The sequence below is a fragment of the Mytilus galloprovincialis genome, chromosome 6 (assembly GCF_965363235.1).
Source record: "Mytilus galloprovincialis chromosome 6, xbMytGall1.hap1.1, whole genome shotgun sequence".
NCBI lineage: Eukaryota > Metazoa > Mollusca > Bivalvia > Mytilida > Mytilidae > Mytilus > Mytilus galloprovincialis.
This window is the reverse complement of record NC_134843.1, coordinates 45,031,476-45,057,257: the sequence shown is the minus strand read 5'-3', so window position 1 is coordinate 45,057,257 and position 25,782 is coordinate 45,031,476. Positions and strand designations below refer to the sequence as shown.

Below are 25,782 nucleotides of genomic sequence, written 5' to 3'. Positions count from 1 at the left end.
TATCGCAATAATAACAAATCGCATTTTCATACCAGATACATATGCAGATTTTTCCTGAAATAGCAATAATCAATCTCTCATTTTTGTCTTTTCTTCAAAAATCCCAATAATAAATGCAAACAATATTATCTGAATTGATTATAAGTTTAATAAATAAAGGAATAAACAATGAGTAATCTTCACTCATTACACCTGTGTAAATCAAACAACTTTCTAGATATTGAAATACAATATTTAGTCCCTTAGGGATTCATGATAAACAGGAATCAATGTATATATCAAAATATGATTACCTCTTTTTGTAAACTGTCTTGTTTGATTATTATAACTTTGACAATGCAGGACATACAATCTGGTGTTGGACAGGGTTTCTCTAAAATATCCTGAATAAAAGAATAAAATATAAGTATATGTAACCCTGTCTTACAAAAGAACTATCAGGCAGCTTTCTATTATATTTTTCTTTATGTCTTACATAACTGATTCTTCCTAAAACATGATTTTGGCTATATCATTCATGTTTAAAAATACAGATTAGATATTGATAATCAGCAAAAATCTTCATGATATAGGTATCAGTTTCAGTTATTGTTTCATTCAAACTTTGCAACAACACAAAAATCATGTCTGATATTTCATCTTTGTATAAACAGTACTCTAAAATAAAATCTGCTTTTACCGGTTAAATGTTTGCAAGTGAAATAGCATTTACTGAAATTATGAATTACTCAAAGCTTGAGTGTTTTATCCTGAAACCTGAGAATTCATCAGTTACATCAAAGGAAGTTTTTATAATAATTCACTAAAGTTTGAAGCAGAATTTTGAATGCATTTATCCAACATTCTGGACACGTTTCAATGTCTTTATATCAACTGTTTACCATTTATTTTATACAGACAAATTGAACAAAACTTTTGCCGAGTCCCTATCAAAAACAATTTCTATTGACATACTTACTTTATCACCAGTCTTTTCCCCATATTTAGACTTAAAATCCTTCCAACAATGGTTGTGGAACTCAACTATACAGCTTGTTAAACATACAATTCTCACAAAACCCTAAATTAAATAATACATTATAATATACATCAAGAAGCTTATCTATGATTGTCTGTATTATTTTCCTTTGTATTTTTATATCCTTTATGAAATTAGGTGCAGATCTTTAGTATGTTGACATTTGGCAAAGAAACGTGTGCTTTTCAGTTTTATGTTGATATTCATATATCTTTTGATCTTTTGTGTAGAGAGGTTGCTGTTTTATAGATTGAAATGTTTAAATCTTTTTTGATAGTTGGGGCGAATGCTAGGTATTTGACACAGTTTCTAGCCTTGAACATCTAAGCTTGCCACAAGGTATTGGTGTTTTTCCGTCTATAAAAGTTAAATAGAAATACATTTGTGATATATGTTGATTATTTATTGAACTTGTTGTTGGGTAGCTATCTCATTGACATTTAACCTTATATAAAAAAGATGTGGTATCGATGACTCTACTTGAACCTAATAACATCCCATCTGTTGTGGACGAAGTACATAAGTTGTGTTGTTCAATTAGATGTCTATAAGGTATCTAATTGTAATATGAACTAGCCATCCAGTTAATAAGGGATACATTTATGTTCACCGAGATTCAAATTTTACAAAATAAAGGAAAATCCTATTAACCTTGAGCAAATTACATAGATAGTCAACGAGGGTTAACAGGCTAAAATATCAAAAATTGAACCACTGTTGTGGCTAACAGTACCTTTCAAGCTATTCTGAAGTGACAAGAATCTTTGATGTAAACGGACAACATACCTTAAAATCTGGATCTGAGAAGAAAATAAGAGCTCTTGAGTCTTCCATGTCAGTGTGTATTTTACATACAGCATCAGGGACAGGTGGATATTTTGTCAAGGTCAATAACTGTTTCACTTGTTTCTGAAATTATAACATATCGTTTTTTTTTTAATTTCACTTCTGTTACAATTTTCTGGATTGGTAGTTTTACTTTGTTTTTACTTGATCATTATAAAACAACCCTCAAAATCAACTTAAGTATATTTTTTTTTCAGTTATTTAGTTTCAATAAAATAAAATTTGTTTTCTGTATAATTTTTCTCAAAATTTGTCTAGATTGTTTTTTCTTATTCTTTATTTCCTTGCCGTTAGGGAGTCAAAGAAACTTTCTTTGATTCATACTATATTCTTTAATTAAGAACAACACATTTTAAATGTTTAATTATTCATTTCGATTGATTGAATGTTGTTTGTACAATGTGAAGCATAAAATACTGAAGAAAAAATATTTTTTTGTTCTTTACAATCAATAATCTTTTACTTTTTAGACATGATCTTGAGTAACATAAAAAAACTCAACCACTTTTTCTTGCAGATGCTATGATGTAAGATACCAAAGTAGCTTATTACTAGAAATGTTTCTTACCTGTAATTCATCAGATATACTTTCTTCCATTTTGGTATCAGTCCCTGGCCAGGTGAGAACATTTAACTTGAGTGTACCAGCCATACGTAAACACCTATTTAGGGGATCAATGGCTTCTTCAAATCTGATAAAAAAAATACTTTTGACAATAAATGAAGGAACAATTTGGACAAACCTAAAACTATTATTATAATTATTTCTTTTAAATCATTCATAAAAGATGACTATTCTGTTGAGACTGTGACTGTATTTCTGCAGCGACAGCCATCTAGGATTTCAGTTTACACCACTGTGGATTCATTATTATTCGTTGGATACCAATTTTTGTAGATTTTGCAAAAACAGGTGAACCATGAAATTAAATGTACAACAAATAACAAATTTTCTAAATGCTTGTCTGCAGACTAACACAAAACCATGAAATCAAATATCCACAAACATGCAACTTTTCCTCAATCCACGAAAAATTGTTACCCATGAAACTAAATGAATCCACAATACCTTATGATCTAACAAACAATGTTAAGTTACAAACAGGATTTTGCAAATAAACTACAGGGAAATAATCAAAAGTCTTCTACATGGACCAATCATGATGAAAACTTGTCTAACCCAAAGTATTGTAAAGGAAGTTGTATATCTTTATGTGTCTCTGATGGAACAATTACTCTTACCTGTTTAAAGTTATATAAGCTTTGCCTAACCCAAAGTATGGCAAAGGTAGTCTTATATCTTTATGTGTCTCTGTAATATTCTTTAACCTTTCAATGCCATCCAAAATGTGCTAAAAAATAAAAGTTTTTATTTAGATTTCATGAAGTTGCTTACATAAATCTATTGCTTCAATTTCTTCAGATAAAGTCAATAACTAATAATGGCCTTTAACACCCATGAACACACAAAATTTGACGAAATGCTAGACCTTTTTAGATTTAATCTCATTGTCCTCTTTTTCAAGGATAAAATGTATTCCCCAAAATTAAATGTAGATTCTAGAGGTTACAAACAAGTAATTATATATAAGTTCCTCACATAAATATATCACATCATTTTGTAAAAAAAGTCAACCATTTACCGTTACATTTTTAAGTTACTCACATAAATATATCACTTCATTTTGTAAAAAAAGTCAATCATTTACCGTTACATACCCACACATATAAATACAGCCTGATGGAAGACCTTTGTAATTTCATCGTGTTTTCACATTAAAGAATTTACGCCTTTTAAAATTTTAATATAGTTTTTTGTAGATATCCTGTACCATTGTATCATTTTCCCAATGGCGAAAGTGGATTCACATAGTGGGAGATGCATGCAGAACATATATGTGGAGAGAAATAATTATATACAAACTAACTAGTTCCAGATTGATTGATTGTTATTTGCTTTACGCCGTATTAGCACAAAAAGGCTTTATTGCAGTGAAACTAGTTTCAGAAGATTGAGCAATACCACATTCAATACTTACCTTATAAATTCCAGTGGATATATCAGCTAAACCATATGCATATTCTAAAACAGCCACGTCTTGCTGGTCTAAACCAAAATCCTGAAAAAATGAGTAAATTTGATTGCATTTTAACACAACACATCCTAGTTTATCAATCCTAACACTATTTTATTTCTCTATATCCTTTTTTTTTATTGCTCCAGGGATTCTGGATTCTGAATAATATTGTATAGGTAGGAATTGTTTTGAGACATGAAATATAGGGAAGATCTAGGACCTAGAGTTGTAATAATTGTTGCAGATTGTTGAATCAGAATTATTGTGAAGTAAGGTTTATATGTAACTAGAAGTAACATTTTGTAAACTGGAAGTACCTAGTTATCTCCCTTAATTTTAGCAAAAAGTATATCAAAAACATATACTTAGAATCAGCTTAATCAAAGATTTTTATCAACACCAGAATAAAAATTTGTATTTTTTCTTGTCTAAATATGTCTATTTTGGGTGGAAAGACCATCAATTGTTCTCTGGTTTTCAATTGATTATAGTTTTGTTTTGATCCATTTTCAGATTGGCCACTACTACTAAGAATTCAGGAGGGAGGATAGAGTTGAGAATTCTTACTGTCATAAAAAGAGGGAAAACATAGGAAAGTCGTGTGATGTGAAAATTCCTACCCTAAAAAAATAAACGATCACAGATTCCTATTGATATCACTAGTTACAGGCAAACCAGGTCAGAATTCCTCTATAAGGTCTGCATATGATGTTTCACCTTTAGAAACTTTTACACTATTAATTTAAGATTTTTATTTTAAACATTATACTGCTTCTAATACTAATAGAAGTAATTAACAAACCTCTGCTTTTTTATTACTAAGAAGATCTAAAGCCTTCTGATAACTGGCCACAGCTTTCTTCCCTAGACCATTTAGATAAGCACTCGATCCTTCAGCCATATACCTCTCTATCTCCTTATTTTCATTCTTCTGCACAATAACTATTTTCTCTTTCTAAAAGTAGATATATAGACACTGTACTATCTTTATCTCACTTGTTTGTTTTTTTTTTTTTTTTTAAACTGCCACTATTTGCCAAATGAAATAGAACAAAGTCTTTTGTCTGTAAACATGTTATCTGAAACTTTTTAATAATCATGATTTTTTTTATTTTGATCATTTATAGAGTTGATTCTTGTAACAGTAGTAGATTACCAATATTCCAATTTCGTAAATCCTTTCTTTTGAACATAAAAATCATGATTATCAAAACACAACATATCCCCTTCCAATGACGTAATTGGCATTCCATCTATTTAAGTAGATACTTAAGTCAAATAACCTTTAACCTGCAGGAGTTGACCTGCATCAATTAATGACCATTTTCCCCCCATAAATTAACCAGGTGCTCCGCAGGGCGCAGCTTTATACGACCGCAGAGGTCGAACCCTGAACAGTTGGGGCAAGTATGGACAAAACATTCAAGCGTGATACAGCTCTGAATTTGGATTGTGATCAAATTTTTGACATTACATGGGTTTTTTTTACACAAAACAAATGTCAAGATTTTACAAATCAATTAAAGATTTCTTCTTCAAACTTTTTAAATCTAAAATTAAATGGTTGACACAGCATAGGTTTCTGACACAGAATGAATGTGGTCTAATGAACTTAAAAGTTTTTTTTTTGCCTTTGAGCAATTCACTATGCTGTTGAATATTAATCCTCTCAAAAAAATGTTTGAAGAAATTTTCTTTTTATTTATGAAATCTGAAATGAGAAAAATTTAACCCCCCCCCCTTTTTTTTTCACATCCCCGTTTCCCTTTTTCCAAAACTGATATCAATTCAAATTTCTAATGGAGTTTGCAACAATAACTACTCTTTTAAATACATCATAAAATATTAAAATGTAAAATAAAGTGCTTGTTATCACTGAATGGTAAAGATTGGTTGGTAGTAAAAGTGAATATACATTGTTTATTGTATAAAACAATAAAAAAAACTTCATCAGCAACATTTTATATTGGCAAATTTCCAATGAAGTTATTTACATAAAGTTATTGGCAAATAAAAATAGAAAATGACATCATAGTCATGTCTGGCAAATGTCCAACATACATTATCTAAAAACATTTTAGATAAGATAAGGAAAAAAAGCTTCATCAGCAACATTTTATATTGGCAAATTTCCAAAGAAGTTATTTACATAAAGTTATTGGCAAATAAAAATAGAAAATGACATCATAGTCATGTCTGGCAAATTTCCAACATATATTATCAACTACTATTCTATACAAAGAAAGATAACTCCAATTGAAAATTAATTGCTATTGCACAATATTGTGCAATTAGATATTTCTTGCTATTGTGCAATACTGTGCAATTGAAAATTTCTTGCTATTGCACAATACTTGATATGGAATCCTGATTTGGACCAACTTGAAAACTGGGCCCATAATCAAAAATCAAAGTACATATTTAGATAAAGCATATCAAATAAGCCCAAGAATTTAATTTTTGTTAAAATCAAACTTAGTTTAATTTTGGACCCTTTGGACCTTAATGTAGACCAATTTGAAAACTGGACCAAAAATTAAGAATCTACATACACAGTTAGATTTGGAATATCAAAGAACCCATTTATTCAATTTTTGATGAAATCAAACAAAGTTTCATTTTGGACCCCCATTTGGACCAACTTGAAAACTAGGCCAATAATTAAAAATCTAAGTACATTTTTAAATTCAGCATATCAAAGAACCCCAAGGATTCAATTTTTGTTAAAATCAAACTAAGTTTAATTTTGGACCCTTTGGACCTTAATGTAGACCAATTTGAAAACGGGACCAAAAATTAAGAATCTACCTACATAGTTAGATTCGGCATATCAAAGAACCCCAATTATTTAATTTTTGATGAAATCACACAAAGTTCAATTTTGGACCCTTTGGGCCCCTTATTCCTAAACTGTTAGGACCAAAACTCCCAAAATCAAACCCAACCTTCCTTTTATGGTCATAAACCTTGTGTTTAAATTTCATAGATTTCCATTTACTTATACTAAAGTTATGGTGCAAAAACCAAAAATAATGCTTATTTGGGCCCCTTTTTGGCCCCTAATTCATAAACTATTGTGACCTCAACTCCAAAAATCAATCCCAACCTTCCTTTTGTGGTCATAAACCTTGTGTTAAAATTTCATTGATTTCTATTTACTTATACTAAAGTTATTGTGCGAAAACCAAGAATAATGCTTATTTGGGCCCTTTTTTGGCCCTTAATTCCTAAACTGTTGGAACCAAAACTCCCAAAATCAATCCCAACCTTCCTTTTGTGGTCATAAACCTTGTGTCAAAATTTCATAGATTTCTATTCACTTAAACTAAAGTTATAGTGCGAAAACCAAGAAAATGCTTATTTGGGCCCTTTTTGGCCCCTAATTCCTAAAATGTTGGGACCAAAACTCCCAAAATCAATCCCAACCTTCCTTTTGTGGTCATAAACCTTGTGTTAAAATTTCATTGATTTCTATTCACTTTTACTAAAGTTAGAGTGCGAAAACTAAAAGTATTCGGACGACGACGACGACGACGACGCCAACGTGATAGCAATATACGACCAAAAAATTAAAATTTTTGCGGTCGTATAAAAATACAACTTCTTATGGACAGTACCCTAAATTTTTTAATTTTTTTTCTACAATTGAAATGATTTAGAATTAAAAGTGATCACTACTTTAATGATCAAGTCAAACATGAAGTTTCAACTAAAAAATTTGTGAACTATCTTACAAGATTGTCAATGCTACCATTTTTAGTAATGCTCATTTAAGGCTATCACATGAATATTCATACAAAATAAATTATCCTCTTTTTTTCTCAATAAACTTTAACCAGATGCTCCGCAGGGCGTAGCTTTATACGACCGCAGAGGTTGAACCCTGAATGGTTGGGGCAAGTATGGACACAACATTCAAGCTGGATTCAGCTCTAAATTTGGATTGTGATTAAATAGTTGACACAGCATAGGTTTCTGACACAGAATGAATGTGTTCTAATGAACTTAAAATTTTTGTTTTCTCTTAGAGCAATTCACTATGCTGTTGAATATTAATCCTCTCAAAAAAATGTTTGAAGAAATTTTCTTTTTTATTTATGAAATTTCAAATGAGAAAAATTGAACCCAATTTTTTTAATCACATCCCCCTTTCCCTTATTCCAAAACTAATCTCAATTAAAATTTCTAATGGAGTTTGCAACAATAACTACTCATTTAAATACATCATAAAATATTAAGATGTAAAAAAACTGCTTGTTATCACTGAATGGTAAAGATTATTTTAATTTATCAGTTGGTAGTAAAAAGTGAATATACATTGTATATTGTATATAACAAAGATTTAAGTTGATTCTGGACAAAGAAAGATAACTCCAATTAAAAAAAAATCTTGCTATTGCACAATATTTTGCAATTAGATATTTCTTGCTTACTATTCTGGACAAAGAAAGATAACTCTAATTAAAAAAAAATTTGCTATTTCACAATATTGTGCAATTAGATATTTCTTGCCATTGCGCAATACTGTGCAATTGAAAAGACTTGCTATTGCACAATACTTAATATAATAATTTTAGATCCTGATTTGGACCAACTTGAAAACTGGGCCCATAATAAAAAATCTAAGTACATTTTTGGATTCAGCATATCAAAGAACCCCAAGATTTCAATTTTTGTTAAAATCAGACTAAGTTTAATTTTGGACACTTTGGACTTTAGTGTAGACCAATTTGAAAACAGGACCAAAAATGAAGAATCTACATACACAGTTAGATTTGGTATATCAAAGAACCCCATTTATTCAATTTTTGATGAAATCAAACAAAGTTTAATTTTGGACCCCGATTTGGACCAACTTGAAAACTGGGCCAATAATCAAGAATCTAAGTACATTTTTAGATTCAGCATATCAAAGAACCTAACTGATTCATTTTTTGTCAAAATCAAACTAAGTTTAATTTTGGACCCTTTGGACCTTAATGTAGACCAATTTGAAAACGGGACCAAAAGTTAAGAATCTACATACACAGTCATGACAGTTAGATTCGGCATATCAAAGAACCCCAATTATTCAATTTTGATGAAATCAAACAAAGTTTAATTTTGGACCCTTTGGGCCCCTTATTCTGTTGGGACCAAAACTCCCAAAATCAATACCAACCTTCCTTTTATGGTCATAAACCTTGTGTTTAAATTTCATAGATTTCTATTTACTTATACTAACGTTATGGTGCAAAAACCAAGAAAAATGCTTATTTGGGTCCCTTTTTGGCCCCTAATTCCTAAACTGTTGGGACCTAAACTCCCAAAATCAATACCAACCTTCCTTTTGTAGTCATTAACATTGTGTTTAAATTTCATTGATTTCTATTTACATAAACTAAAGTTATTGTGCGAAAACCAAGAATAATGCTTATTTGGGCCCTTTTTTGGCCCCTAATTCCTAAACTGTTGAAACCAAAACTCCCAAAATCAATCCCAACCGTTCTTTTGTGGTCATAAACCTTGTGTCAAAATTTCATAGATTTCTATTAACTTAAACTAAAGTTATAGTGCGAAAACCAAGAAAATGCTTATTTGGGCCCTTTTTGGCCCCTAATTCCTAAAATGTTGGGACCAAAACTCCCAAAATCAATACCAACCTTCCTTTTGTGGTCATAAACCTTGTGTTAAAATTTCATAGATTTCCATTCACTTTTACTTAAGTTAGAGTGCGAAAACTAAAAGTATTCGGACGACGACGACGACGCCAACGTGATAGCAATATACGACGAAAAATTTTTCAAATTTTGCGGTCGTATAAAAACTTATAAAACAAATTTCAGTCATTTAAGTTTCCCTTTGTAGCTCAGTGTCAATAATAATAATAATAATAATAATAATAATAATAATAATAATAATAGTAATAAATTCTTTATCTAAAGAGTTAGTTACAATTACTAATCTTCCCTGAGGCCCTCATATACATGTATACAATACAAGTAAAAAAAATTTAAAAAAAATTAAATAATAATAATATGAGAAAAAAGCAAACATACAACCTATAAACACAATTGTATAGACATAATAGCTCAGTGTACGTGTACCATGATTAAAAGATATAATAGTTGCAATCATTTCAGACTGAATATTGGGACTGTCTCGAGTATTGTTCTATAATTTGTTTAAAAGAATAAGTGTTTTGCACTTTACGCATTTCATATGGTAGTCCGTTCCATAAAACTGGTCCAGAATAAGCAACAGATTTTTTAAACAGTTCAGTTTTTGGCTTTGGAACTATCAAATTACCTTGAGTAACACCCCTTAAGGCATAAGGATTATTAACAGATATAAGGTGAAACTTTTGAAATAGGTACTGTGGTGCTTCTTTCCGCATACATTTAAATAGCAATAAATATTTGTGGTATTTGATTCTGTTTTCTACTGTCATCCATCCAAGTTCTTTAAATAAGGGGGCTGATGGGGATAATGGGTCTGCATCAAGAATTAATCTTGCTGCTCTTTTTTGAAGTTTTAATATTCTTAATTTCTTACTATCCCTTCATTTTTACATTCTCCCCAAACAATACAGCAGTAATCGATGAGAGGCAGAATATACCCATTATAATATGCTTTCCTGGCATTAATATCTAAAATTTCTTTAATTTAGAAAGAAGGTATATTTTTGATGAAATGCTAGGGCAAATTTGATCAATTTGATTTTTCTAGCTAAGCGTGCTGTCAATTTTAACACCTAATAATTTCTCACATGATGAATTTTGTAGTGTTTCTGAATTTATTACTAAATTTGGTTGAAAAGATTGGGTTGATAACTTCTGACTTGTTCCAGTAACCAAAAATTTAGTTTTTTGGTACTGATGAACATATGATTCATTTTGCACCATTCTTCAACTTTGCATAAATCTTCTTGAACATCATCATGTAAATCTTCTATACTTTTCCCGGATTTATGAAGAGTAGTATCATCAGCATACAAGTCTGTTTTACAATTTTTAATGCAAAGGGGAAGGTCATTTATAAATAAGACAAATAATAGAGGACCTAGTATAGATCCTTGGAGGACACCAAATTTCACATCTTTTTTATCAGAATTAACATTGCAACTGTTTACTTGCTGTGTTCTATTACTTAGGTATGACCTGAAAAAACCTACTGCAGACTCACTGAATCCGTAAATAGCAAGCTTTAAGCAAAGAATGTCAAGATCAAATGCTTTTTTAAAGTCTAACAGTATTGCTAAGTTTAGATTACCATCATTCATTTCTTGCAGCCATTTGTCAATGATATCAATAAGTGCAGTTTGACAAGAATGATGTGGCCTAAAACCTGATTGTGTAGGATGTAAAAGTTTAAATTTAGACAAGTACTTATACATGTTATTTGAGACATGCCTTTCTAATACTTTTGATAAAGATGGAAGTACAGAAATTGGTCTATAATGTGTTGCTAAAACCTTATCACCATCTTTGTAAACTGGTGTTACCTTAGCATTTTTCAGTAATGAAGGATAGATACCAGTATCTATCATTCTGTTGAATATATATGTGAGAGGAGAGGCAATACATGGGGCACTTATTTTAAGGATTTGGGTTCCAATATTATCAGTTCCTGATGATTTATTTACATCAAGTTTAATTAACTCATCAAATAGCTCATTAATCTTTATTGGTGGTATGGTAAATTTCTCATGTTTTTGTTGTTTTAATTGATTTTTAATGAATGTTCTAAGATTATTGAAATCTACCTTGTCAACAGATGTAATGTCCCTTTGCTCTCTTAGTTCTTCAGTACAGGAAGTAAAAAAGTTATTAAAAGTATCTGCTATATAAAAAAGAAGATGTGATATGATTGCCAATGAGACAACTATCCACAAAAGACCAAAATGACACAGACATTAACAACTATAGGTCACCATACGGCCTTCAACAATGAGCAAAGCCCATACCGCATAGTCAGCTATAATAGGCCCCGATAAGACAATGTAAAACAATTCAAACGAGAAGACTAACAGCCTCATTTATGTAAAAAAATGAACGAAAAACAAATATGTAACACATAAACAAACAACCACTGAATTACAGGCTCCTGATATAGATTTTTTTATCATTTGTTGTTGTATTGTTCTCATCTGTAGCTAACTCATGTGGGGATTTTTTAAACTTAGGGTTCAGGCTATGAAGGCATTTCCATAAATATTTTGAGTCATTAGAGTCTTTTACCATGTTTTTTTATACAAATAGAGTAAGTTAATTGGCTTTAAGCATCAACAAAATGGTGACATCAAGTAATTATAAAGCTTACCACTTTTTCTTGAACAGGTATAGGTGTTGGCTCTGTAGCTACAGGTTTGGTTTGCCTTTCACCTGTCTGATTAACTTTCCGTCCTTTCTGTGACTTCTGTAATTATACACGGAGCTGATTTAGAGAGAATTACATTGATTTTTGGTTGCTGTAATTGATTGCAGATGTCTAAAGGAATATTTATTATTTACCTTTAATACAATAAGTTATGGTTTACAGAATATCAACATTGACAATACAACCTACTGGATTTCAGCTAATCATACCAGATTTGTAAGCACGAGTCTTAAAATTAAGTCAGCCTAATATGAAACTTAAGATTAAGGATAAAAAAGAAATATGAAACGCATATACTAAATTGCAAAATTAACATAAATAAACATGGATGGATAATAGTTTTACAAGATCTTTTATAAACGATACCCTTAATATTTATTTTTTTTTTCGTCTTGCAGCATGTCAATAATTTATTCATTTAACCTACAAATTCCTCACAAGGATATTTTAGGGATCTTCCTGTGACTCACAAGTCGATAGTAAAGGTACTCATATAGTTCTGGTCTGACCTGCCTATATATCATCTATATAATGGAATGATCTCTTTTCAACAATGCAAACACTGGATAAGCCAGGTTAAAAGTTTAGTGTTATTAACTGGCTGTTTCTGTGTTGGCACTGGTATAGATTAAAGGTTTGCTGTATTGGCCTGTAGAGTCGAGGGCCAATACAGCTGACCAAGAATCTATACAATGGCCAATACAGAAACAGAAAGTACATAACACTTTTATTAAGTAATCCAACTTTTTCAATACAGACTTGTTCTGAATGCTGTATTACATACATCAAATGTAAATATAGGGCCAATATTTCCAATACGGACTGGCAATGAATCCTTTTTCAGTATTGGACCGGGCCGAAAAGCAATATAGATCATGACCAGGACGACGTCACCAGTATGACACATGCAGTTTAATCGTATTATTTAATAAAGCATTAACAAAATTTGTACTTCCAATCTAACCATATATTGTATGAGTTTTTCTCATTGTGTAAGACTATAGTGGTCTGTAGTTTTTTACATCCTTGTCCTCAAATCTTCAATGTATGGTTGTCTCATTGACCATGTTGACAATCATACAACATCTTTATGCATTATTTATATACTGAGAATTCACTGTTATTTGTGGGCTACCAGATTTGGTAGACTTTGTGGATATAAGAAAATGTTCTACAAAGTACCAATTTTCTACAAACAGATTTAAATACCAGTGTCCATGCTTCCTTTAGAAGGCTCCGTTCAATTTTCTGCTGTTGAAACCTTTCAAAATTCTTATATAGATTCGAAGGTAGAGTTAATAGGGGATTTTAGGTGCTTAAATATCTAACAATTTCAAAGAAAGAGGACTTTCTTTTCCATACAAAGAAACCACATATCAACAGTTTAGAAAATTGCAAATTAGTAAACTCATTATTACAACTGAAATACTGTGTAAATAAGATTGTACATTAGTTGTTTTCTATTCAACATTCCCGACAAAAATATTTAAAATTTTTAGAACCACTTGCATACCTTTCCTTGAGTTTTATTTAGATGTAATTTTTCCACTTCTGGATCTTTGGCTTGCTTCCTCGATTCAACTATTTTCTACAAAACAGAAACTATGCCGTGTAAACTTGAAAGTTATTAACAGGCTTTAATTGATAAATGTATAAAAAATACATGAAAAAGAGGAAAACAACTTTTATATGCTCATACTTTAGTTATTCTTTGTGTTGTTGATCAATTTTGCAATTTAAATGTTATAACTAGCACCTTTAATTTGTTAGATAATTGCGAACTTAAAAAAAACCCAGTAAAAACCAAGATTTCAGAAGCAATGCGCCAAACCAGGGTTTCAAATCTTCAGAGTAGACAGAACTTGTCCTGCTAACCATTTTATAGTTTATACTATTAACCTAGTTCTTATAGTTTTCAAATTAAAGTTTGAAAAAATGTATATTTTAGGGGCAATCACTCAAAAACAGGCAGAAAGGCTTTTCAGAATTTCATACTGAATAAGAATAAGTATTGTCAGTCAAATCATTTTTGAAATTTACACTTTTTAATCAAGCTCCCATATTTTTACGATAATGGCCAAAAACTGCAAACAAAATATATTTCAAGAACAATAATTCCAATACAAGTTCATAGATTTTTCTCCAATTTTTTGTGATAGATACTTCTTTTGCAGATCCTTTTTGCAATTAATACTTTTAAATAAGCTCATATAGTGTTTGAAACAATAGCAAGAAAATGCCCAAAAAATTAAATAAATATTTCAGCTCCAAAACAGATTTTTCCATTATCTTTAGTATATAAAACTTGTTTTCTGTTCTTTTTTTAACCTGATCAGTTTTTCTCTAGTTGCTGTGTTTTGCAATGTTGATGGTCATGTTTTTATTCATTACATCCCTTTGCATTGCCAGGAGACATTACAGACAAACTCGGGCCATTATTACAGAACTTGAACATTCAATACGCTAGACGTGTGTTTCGTCTACATAAGACTAATCAGTGATGCTCAGATCAAAATAGTTAGAAATCCATACAAGTACAAAGTTGAAGAGCATTGAAGATCAAATATTAACCTGAACACACAAATCCAATGAAAAATTGGTATCCAACAAATAATAATGAATCCACAGCACTTCATCATCCTTTTAATTATATAAGTAACCACCATGCTGAATTGACCAGATGCCTGTAGATTTTTTGTTCCTAAGTCAGGTGTCAAACGGGTCAGCATTGCCAATAAAACAAAATCAAGACATACAAGGGACAACCAATATCAAAGAAATTGTATTAGCAAGTGTACTAAAAGCAAATGGAACACTGAATATGTAATAGTTGGAACTATTACTAGAAACTAATAGTAGGTAGAGATTTTTTAAGGGGAATCTAAGATTGTAAATGTAAACTACCTTCTTTGCTTCACTGTATGGTACTAATACTGATTCCTGTTAAAAGTAAAAATATACAACATCTTTATTTCTACAAAATGAATAAATTATCTGTAGCAATTATGGCAATAAATATGCAATCCTTTTGATGGAAAAAAAAATTATTCATTCAATGTGGAATTTTTATCAAAGCAAAATAAGACTTCTATTTAGCTGTATCTTTCAAAATCTTTAAAGTTCTCAAACGAAATTTTTTTTCTGGATTAAAATTGTCAAAAAAGCATGCAGAATAAGGCTCGAGTCTTAATTCAAATCTTAAAATTTTTGATAGCAATCTGATTCTTACATTTTGATTTATATAGCAAAACAATTTTTCTGTATATTCTGTACCACCGTTCTATTCAAAATTTATATTCCATGGTAAACCATGGGTAAATAAATGAACAAAGTTCCAATATTCCCCACATTGCACATGTTTCATCTATCAAAAAGCAATAACTAAAAGAAACTTTTTTTGTTTTGAAGGCTTGAGAGCGCAAAAAAAAGCCATTTCCGATATAGCTAATTTTTCTAAGGGGCACAACTCTTTTACAAATATTTGATGGACCCTGGTTTTTTATTTTGTCCAAAACATTGCCTCAAAATAAACCTTTTATATAAATTTGATAAATTTTTGGCAAAAATTGTACACATGAGACCACTAACAATGCAATTTTCCATATAATCAATATTTCCAGGGACAAAATATTTTCAAATAGTTGATTAGCTCTGATTTTGAACTTGTCCAAGACATTGCTGATATAAATCAAGTATTATAAAAATCTGGCAAAAAATGTACGAGTGTGGGCATTAAGATTGGATGGACACCCAATGTTTCTAAATCCCCTCCAAACTGTTCATTCAGGGGACTAAAACATTAATAGGCACTGCAGGAGGTACAAAAATGTATAAAGAGAAATTCTTTTTTATCTGAAATCCTAAAGCAGTATAACTACTCAGGTCTTTTAAAATAATGTTAATTTTATTGACAGGCAAAACAAGTTGGTATAATAGTAATCTGGACACTTTTGTGCAGAAATGTCACTTGTAATGATGTAATAAACATTGAAATCAATAAATTTGACCAAAATTGACCATTTTACACACAGGTTTTGAAAGAAATAGTTTTAGCTTAATTCTGTTAATACAGCTCCATTAGACAATAACAAGACATGTATTTCGTACCTACCTCTTCACTTGAATCATGGTCATCACTGGACAATAGAACTGAAGGGTCTTGACTGAATCTTTTTTGACTGAAAGAAAATGGTTATATCATACTTAAATCATCAATATGGATGTACATTGTATAAAGCTTGTAATGCTACCTGAATACATTTTACATATGTAATAATAGACATCATTCAACAAATTAGCAACTCCTATAAATGTCCATATTATGTATTGATCAGATGGCTCTCGATTATATTTCCAACTCCTATTTCATTTACAAGCATACACACCATTTTGTTTTCAAGTTCTCAGTTTCAGAATATTTTCAAATATGGTTCAAAATGATTGCACAAGAGGCTCCCATATATTTTTCCTATTATGCAAACAATTATGTCAATTATTTGTAGTTTTTATTTAAAGGCATTTGGTAGGTCTTGTATTGATGATCATTACTACTTTTTAAATATCTATTCAAGTCTTTTTCAATCTAGGATTTAATGGTCATTAACACAATGTATCATAGCTACAGTTGGGTGCAGACCAAGCATTACATGTAGACAGGCTGAACCAGATGCTCTGCAGGGTGCAGCTTTATACGACCGCATAGGTTGAACCCTGAACGGTTGGGGCAAGTATGGACACAACATTCAAGCTGGATTCAGCTCTAAATTTGGATTGTGATTAAATAGTTGACACAGCATAGGTTTTGGACACAGAATGAATGTGGTCTAATGAACTTAAAATAATTTTTTTGTCTTTGAGCAATCACTATGCTGTTGAATATTAATCCTCTCAAAAAAATGTTTGAAGAAATTTTCTTTTTATTTATGAAATCTGAAATGAGAAAAATTAACCCCCCCCCCCCCCCCACCATTTTTTTTTTCACATCCCCAATTCCCTTTTTTCAAAACTGATCTCAATTCAAATTTCTAATGGAGTTTGCAACAATAACTACTCATTTAAATACATCATAAAATATTAAAATGTAACAAAAAGTGCTTGTTATCACTGAATGGTAAAGAGTGTTTTAATTTATCAGTTGGTAGTAAAAGTGAATATACATTGTGCATTGTATAAAACAATGATTTAAGTTGATTCAACTACTATTCTGGACAAAGAAAGATAACTCCAATCAATTGAAAATATTTGCTATTGCACAATACTGTGCAATTGAAGATTTCTTGCTATTGCACAATACTGTGCAATTGAAGATTTCTTGCTATTGCACAATACTGTGCAATTGAAGATTTCTTGCTATTGCTGAATACTGTGCAATTGAAAATTTCTTGCTATTGCACAATACTTAATATAATAATTTTGGATCCTGATTTGAACCAACTTGAAAACTGGGCCCATAATCAAAAATCTAAGTACATGATTAAATTCAGCATATCAAAAAAGCCAAAGAATTCAATTTTTATTAAAATCAAACTTAGTTTAATTTTGGACCCTTTGGTATTTAATGTAGACCAATTTGAAAACGGGACTAAAAATTAAGAATCTACATAGACAGTTAGATTTGGCATATCAAAGAACCCCAATTATTCAATTTTTGATTAAATCAAACAAAGTTTAATTTTGGACCCCGATTTGGACCAACTTGAAAACTGGGCCAATAATCAAAAATCTAAGTACATTTTTAGATTCAGCATATCAAAGAACCCCAAGGATTCAATTTTTATTAAAATCAAACTAAGTTTAATTTTGGACCCTTTGGACCTTAATGTAGACCAATTGGAAAACGGGACCAAAAATTAAGAATCTACATACACAGTTAGATCCGGCATATCAAAGAACCCCAACTATTCAATTTTTGATGAAATCAAACAAAGTTCAATTTTGGACCCTTTGGGCCCCTTATTCCTAAAAACCTGTTGGGACCAAAACTCCCAAAATCAAACCCAACCTTCCTTTTATGGTCATAAACCTTGTGTTCAAATTTCAAAGATTTCTATTTACTTATACTAAAGTTATGGTGCGAAAACCAAGAATAATGCTTACTTGGCCCCTTTTTGGCCCCTAATTCCTAAACTGTTCACACCTCAACTCCCAAAATCATCCCAACCTTCCTTTTGTGGTCATAAACCTTGTGTTTAAATTTCATTGATTTCTATTTACTTATACTAAAGTTATTGTGCGAAAACCAAGAATAATGCTTATTTGGGCCCTTTTTTGGCCCCTAATTCCTAAACTGTTTGAACTAAAACTCCCAAAATCAATCCCAACCTTCCTTTTGTGGTCATAAACCTTGTGTCAAAATTTCATAGATTTCTATTTACTTAAACTAAAGTTATAGTGCGAAAACCAAGAAAATGCTTATTTGGGCCCTTTTTGGCCCCTAATTCCTAAAATTTTGGGACCAAAACTCCCAAAATCAATCCCAACCTTCCTTTTGTGGTTATAAACCTTGTGTTAAAATTTCATAGATTTCTATTCACTTTTACTAAAGTTAGAGTGCGAAAACTAAAAGTATTCGGACGACGACGACGACGACGCAAGACGACGCAGGACGACGACGCCAACGTGATAGCAATATACGACGAAAAATTTAAATTTTTGCGGTCGTATAAAAAGTAAACGCGGCGTTTACTTGAGTGCACTTCATGTTAACGCCACGTTTATGTGCGTTAGCTCTGAAATTTCAGTAGACATAAAAAGTAAACGGGTGTTTACTTTCGCGTTTACCTCCGCGCAAAAACAGCGTCTTCTAATTTTGTAAAGAGTAAACGGTCGTTTACTTTCGCGTTTACTTCTGAGTAAAAGAATGTGCATCTTCTATTTTCGTTAATAGTAAACGCACGTTTACTGTTTGTAGTAAACGCGCGTTAACGCAGATAGTCATCGTATCCTGGATACACTGACCTAAAATATCAATTTGATTGACATGTTGACGATTACAGTTAATTAATAATGTTATCACACTTCTTTGATAAATTTAATCAAAATTATTCATAGTAAATTTCTTTTTCTTCACCAAAATATAGTTCAAGTATGTCCTTTTATTAAATTGATTTAATCATCACCAAAATCAAACAGTTTTCACATCTCAGACAGGCTTACTCAGGATGACTCGTTAAAGAAAATTATTCGATATCATTAACCAAAACTGACCATATTTGCCCTTTATCAAGTTATCTATACAGCAGCGTAGTAATTCAGTTATATGTTTTATGTCCTTATGGACCGCATAAAACAATTGATATAAATATTGGAACCAGCATGTCCGTACTATTTTTATTCAAAATATTCAACCGTTAACAACTTTCAGTAGTTTTAAAACCCCAAACTGACTCATATATAACAAAATTATTTGTCCGCATCAACCAAAACTGCTCATATTTGCACTTTATTATGTAAATCTTTATAGCCGCATAGTAAATGAGTTATATTTTCATGTAAGGATGGATTGTATAATACAAATGATGGCAATATTGGCACATAATGACTAAAAAATTTTGTTCGCATCAATTTAGAGTGCCAGTATGCCCTCCTTTTATTCAAAATATTGAATCGTGAACAAATTTCAGTAGTTTTCATACCTCAGTATGACTCGTATAACAAAATGATTTGTCTGCATCAACCAAACCTGACCACATTTTCACCTTATTATGTAAATCTTTATAGCCACATAGTAAATGAGTTATATTTTCATGTAAGATGGATTGTATAATATAAATTATAGCAATTTTGGCACATAATGACTAAAAAATTTTGTACGCAACAATTCAGAGTGCCAGCATGTCTTCTTCATATTCAAAATATTTAATCGTCAAAAAAATTTCAGTAGTTTTAATACCCCAAACTGACTCATATAACAAAATTATTTGTCTGCATCAACCAAATCTGCCCATATTTGCACTTTATTATGTAAATCTTTATAGCCGCATAGTAAATGAGTTATATTTTCATGTGAGGATGGATTGTATAATACAATTGATGGCAATATTGGCACAAAATGAATAAAAAATTTGGTTCAAATCAATTTAGAGTGCCAGTATGTCCTCCTTTTATTCAAAATATTGAAACGTCAACAAATATCAGTAGTTTTCATACCTCAAACTGACTCATATAACAAAATTATTTGTCTGCATCAACCAAATCTGCCCATATTTGCACTTTATTATGTAAATCTTTATAGCCGCATAGTAAATGAGTTATATTTTCATGTAAGGATGGATTGTATAATATAAATTATAGAAATTTTGGCACATAATGACTAAAAAATTTGGTTCAAATCAATTTAGAGTGCCAGTATGTCCTCCTTTTATTCAAAATATTGAAACGTCAACAAATATCAGTAGTTTTCATACCTCAAACTGACTCATATAACAAAATTATTTGTCCACATCAACCAAAATTGACCATATTAGCATTTTATTATGTGAATCTATATAGCCGCATAGTAAATAAGTTATATTTTTATGTTAGAAGGGATTTTATGATAGCAATAATGGAGCGTTATGACTAAAAAAAATTGTTCGCATCAGTTAAGAGTGCCAGCATGTACAATTTTTATTCAAGATATTTTAAAAATAGTAAACAAATATCAGTAGTTTTCATACTTCAGACTGACTTGCATAACAACGTTATTAGTCCGAATCAACCAAAATTGGCCATATTTGCACATTATGATGTAAATCTTAAAGTCACATAGTAAATCAGTAATATTTTCATGTCAGTATTTCTTGATGGTTTGTATTTTAAACAAAACTATTTTACTGCATCATTCAACACTAACATGACTGATTCATGTACTTTAAAATGAAAAGTATGAGAAGTTGTCTTCTTGGAATAGTATACTGTTAATATATTATATGCAGGCGGATTAATTTTGTGTGTAGCATAACGTCCAGGGGCAAATGTTTCATTCATATTCAGATCGAGTATATTTTTCGGACGTCCAAAATATCATTTATAATCGTTTTAAATAAGTCGGTCTAAATTGACAAGATGGTACAAATGTACATACTTAAAAATACAACACTTTATTAATATCCCTTTCAATACACTGTACAATTCTCGTTTGAACATTTGGCAAAACAGAAGCTTAAATCTTATCATTCCAAGGTGAATTACAATTAAAAATAATGCATTAAAATATTAATGCATAGGGTTGTAGTATATAGGAATTCGAAGAGACAGCTAAAAATGGGGAACGAAGCAACGTAAACCATGATGTTTATATCCCATCATATACAAATATTTTTCTGATGTGGTGGATAACCTTTCTATCTGCCTCGATATTTGTACATGTAACTTTTAAAAAGAAAATATAGAAAATCTGCTAATCAGTAAAGTTATTGAAACTGATTTTTTTGTAATTTAATTAAAATTAATATTTCGAATTAAAAGTGTTTTTGAATAGTTCTGGTTTGAAACACATATGCGTAAAATATTAAGATAAAAGTCGTTTTAGTAAAACAAATGTTCAAATAAACACGAAGTTTATTTTTCAATTTACACAATCAGTTAACCAGTTAACGTGAAAAGTAAACACGCGTTTACTTCCAAATGCACGTAAAAATAATTTATGAAATCTGTAGTAAACGCCCGTTTACTTTTAAGTGCACGTAAAAATATTTTTTTGAAATCTGAAGTAAACGGCCGTTTACTACTGACTAAACGGACACAGAGTAAACGCCTGTTTACTCCGGTAGACATTAGAAATTTCCATGTTGACGGCGTTAAAGTAATTATAATAAACGCGAAAATTGAAGTTAACTAAGGAAATATGTGCACGTGGCGTGAACTTGCGTTTACTTTATGTTATGCTTGGTCTGCACCCAACTGTATTATCTGTATAACATTATCTAGATAAGAAATGGGTATCTTTTTTAGGGATAGCAATTTTGGTGGAATCAAATACTTGGTTCAAATACTCACAAAAAAATGGAAATAAAAGATAAGTGTTAAGTCAGCTATTACAGAAATCCTTATTTTTAGACTTATTGGTGTGTAACTGGCAATTTGTGTTTTTGAAAAATAAGCAAAAACTCTTTAAATTTCACTTTCTCAATCATATATATATATATATATCCTTAAATCACTTAGCTTATTTGAGGCAAAATAATCTGTTTGCAATTATTACTGATAATTTGTACCATTGGTTAATTTTTCATTTTTTTTTTAACCTGATTCTTATCTTTTAAGATCAAATAAAGGCAAGGATATTTGTGGTATTTTATTTTTACTGTGAAATTTATTCAAACAAAAATTAAGACCAGTCCTACAGAGTTCAATAGGATGAACCTAGAATTTAGTAGATTTTTGTCTAATATTTCAAGTACACAGAAGCATTATGCATTTATATATGAATAAAGACAATGAATAGCAAAAAAAAATATACTGATTTAACAAAATTCTCTGTTCATCATTTTTTGTATGTCATACACGCTGGCAAAACCAAGAAAAATGAAGGAGACATTAATATGTATATATTTTTCCCTTAAAAAAAATTTTATATAGAAAATCAATGTGAAGATTAAAATTCTGTCTGTTATGTCAAGAAATTACAATATGGTTGACAAGTAAAATTTATGTTGCAAAATTACTTTTCTTTTTTCTTATATTCTTGAAATATTAAATTTTGTACAACAAAGAACTCACCTATTACAATTCTTATGTCCAAGGTAAAAATAAGCTCCAAACAGTGTCATTATGTGTGAAAAACAAAATACCAAATTTAGAGAAAAGGTGGCTGTATCGATTTCACTAAAATGAACACTACTGTAAGTGAGAAGCGAACATGAAAATGGGCAATAACACCTGTCCATCAGGTGATAAATCTAATTACCCGCTAAAAAAACTGTGATAATTAGTCAACCTTCCTAACCACTGTCACATCATAGCTATTACGAAAAAATCAATACAATTTAATTGATGAAAGGAAGCTAATATGATTTGTCAGAAATAAGACACAAGTAATTAGAGTTGATAACACCATGTCATTTCAATCAAAACCGTAAATTATTTCTCTGAAACTTTTCCTATCATTATCTAGATATTTTTGCATTTGGATACATTGTAGCTCATACATGATTTCATTTACCAGTACATAAATTTTAACATTTTCATAAATATTTGAAATCAAATAAAATGAATAAATGGAAAATGATAAAAATATCAAACTCTTTTATTTTAAGGCTATTGCTCATATCTATGCCAACAAAAAACAATTTATCAAATAGCTATTTTGGATCACTTGTCATGGTATATATCATCCTCATTTGACAAAACTGAACCCAACTTCAATGTTATTATGATATAAATTATATGTTTATGTAAGTTTTAGAGAATGATGACTAAGATTAAATAGCAGAGAATCCTTTGTATTGATCTGGTCTTTGATACCTTACCTGGCTTATATACCTTGTAGTTATCATTATATGGTGACATATATATATAAACAAAATCAAGGACCGTCACACTAGCTTACAATTTCATTTTTCCAAATGACCTCAATTCTTATATTTTGAGTAACTACGTTGCAATTTTCCATATATGAATCAATATTTTTAAGGAGCATGACTCATCTTAAATATGGATCAGCACTGATTTTCAAACATTTTTGTCCAAGGCATTTCTGATATAAGTTTTTCATAAACATTTTATAAATATATGGCAAGAATTTTACATGTGATAGGTCTTACAATGCAACTTTCTATAGAATTTACATTTCATAAAGACATTACTCCTAAAATAATAATTGATTGGCGCCGATTTTTTAACTTGCCTGAGACATTGCTGATGTTAACCTTAGATATAAAATTCATAACAATCTTTCGAAAAATATATGCTTCAGGGCTCTTACATTACAATTTTTAATAAAGTATATATTTCCATGGGGCATAGTTCTTTGAAAAAATTGACACTGATTTTGGATATTATCCAAGACCTACTGATCATATAAACCAGAATAACGGACTGATGGACTATCAAAAGTCTGGTAATACTATGTCCCCTTTTACTCAACATGCTGGGGACAATAAAAAAATCAACATACATTATACATCTATATCATTTATTATCCCCATTTTAGAAATTTTCCTTTTATCTCATTGACTGATAATTTCCTTTCTCAGCACAGTAGAGTGATACGAAAAATTATCTCTAGAAACTAAGGGCGCATATGCCTGTTGTCAATAAAATTAACAAAGTCGTCATAGGTAAAATAGTGATATATAGATTATCATTGGTCATTTCCTCGATTCCTTTTCTCACTTTCGCTGTGGTGGCTCAAGCGAGAAAATCAGACCAATGATAATCTATAATTGTCACAGTAAAAAAAATAACTAGAGGCTCTCAAGAGCCTGTGTCGCTCACCTTGATTTATGTGCATATTAAACAAATGAAACAGATGGATTCATCAAAAAATTGTGTTTTGGTGATGGTGATGTGTTTGTAGATCATACTTTACTGATCATTCTTGTAACATACAATTTTCTCTATCTGTAATGAACTTGGCCCTTTAGTTACAGAGGAAAACACTTTGTTAAACTTAACAGAATTTACCAAATTAATGAAAATTGTTAAAAAATGACTATAAAGGGCAATAACTCCTTAAGGGGTCAACTGACCATTTTGGTAATTTTGACTTATTTGTAGATCTTAATTTGCTGAACATTATTGCTGTTTACAATTTATCTCTATCTATAATAGTATTCAAGATAATAACCAAAAACAGCTAAATTTCTTTAAAAATTACCAATTGGGGGGCAGCAACCCAACAACCAGTTGTCCAATTCATCTCAAAATTTCAGGGCAGATAGATATTTACAAGATAAACAAGTGAACCCCATGTAAGATTTGCTTTAAATGCTTTGGTTTCAGAGTTATAAGCCAAAATCTACATTTTACCCTTATATTCTATTTTTAGCCATGGCGGCCATCTTGGTTGGTTGGCCAGATCACCGTACACAATTTTTAAACTAGATACCATAATAATGATTTTGGTAAAGTTTCGTTAATTTTGGTCCAGCAGTTTCAGAGGAAAAGATTTTTGTAAAAGATAACAAAAATTTATGAAAAATTGGTAAAAAATGACTATTAAGGGCAATAACTCCTTAAGGGGTCAACTGACCATTTTGATCATGTTTACTTATTTGTAGATCTTACTTTTCTGAACATAATTGCTGTTTACAGTTTATCTCTATCTATAATAGTTTTCAAGATAATAACCAAAAACGGACAAAATTTCCTTAAAAATACCAATTCAGGGGCAGCAACCCAACAACCCATTGTCTCATTCATATGAAAATTTCAGGGCAGATAGATCTTGACCTAATAAACAATTTTACCCCAGTCAGATTTGCTCTAAATGCTTTGGTTTTTGAGTTATAAGCCAAAAACTGCATTTTATCCCTATGCTCTATTTTTAGCCATGGCGGC

At 30.5% G+C, this 25,782-nt stretch overlaps 1 protein-coding gene across 5 annotated transcripts in view; it reads right to left on the bottom strand.

The window, feature by feature from the left end:
* Nucleotides 1-25,782, bottom strand: part of LOC143079699 (uncharacterized) — a 123,381-nt gene that overhangs the window by 43,715 nt on the left and 53,884 nt on the right. For 4 of the 5 annotated variants that reach the window (XM_076255202.1, XM_076255201.1, XM_076255200.1 and 1 more), the window contains exons 12-22: nt 16,412-16,478; nt 15,205-15,240; nt 13,814-13,888; nt 12,244-12,339; nt 4,745-4,897; nt 3,904-3,984; nt 3,107-3,216; nt 2,433-2,556; nt 1,805-1,927; nt 959-1,060; nt 294-383 (exon numbers count right to left, since the gene is read on the bottom strand). In XM_076255202.1, the coding sequence (XP_076111317.1) occupies nt 294-383; nt 959-1,060; nt 1,805-1,927; nt 2,433-2,556; nt 3,107-3,216; nt 3,904-3,984; nt 4,745-4,897; nt 12,244-12,339; nt 13,814-13,888; nt 15,205-15,240; nt 16,412-16,478 (1,057 nt within the window). Of the gene's footprint in view, nt 1-293; nt 384-958; nt 1,061-1,804; nt 1,928-2,432; nt 2,557-3,106; nt 3,217-3,903; nt 3,985-4,744; nt 4,898-12,243; nt 12,340-13,813; nt 13,889-15,204; nt 15,241-16,411; nt 16,479-23,001; nt 23,067-25,782 lie in introns of those variants that run through there. The other variant, XM_076255203.1, reaches the window with a different exon arrangement.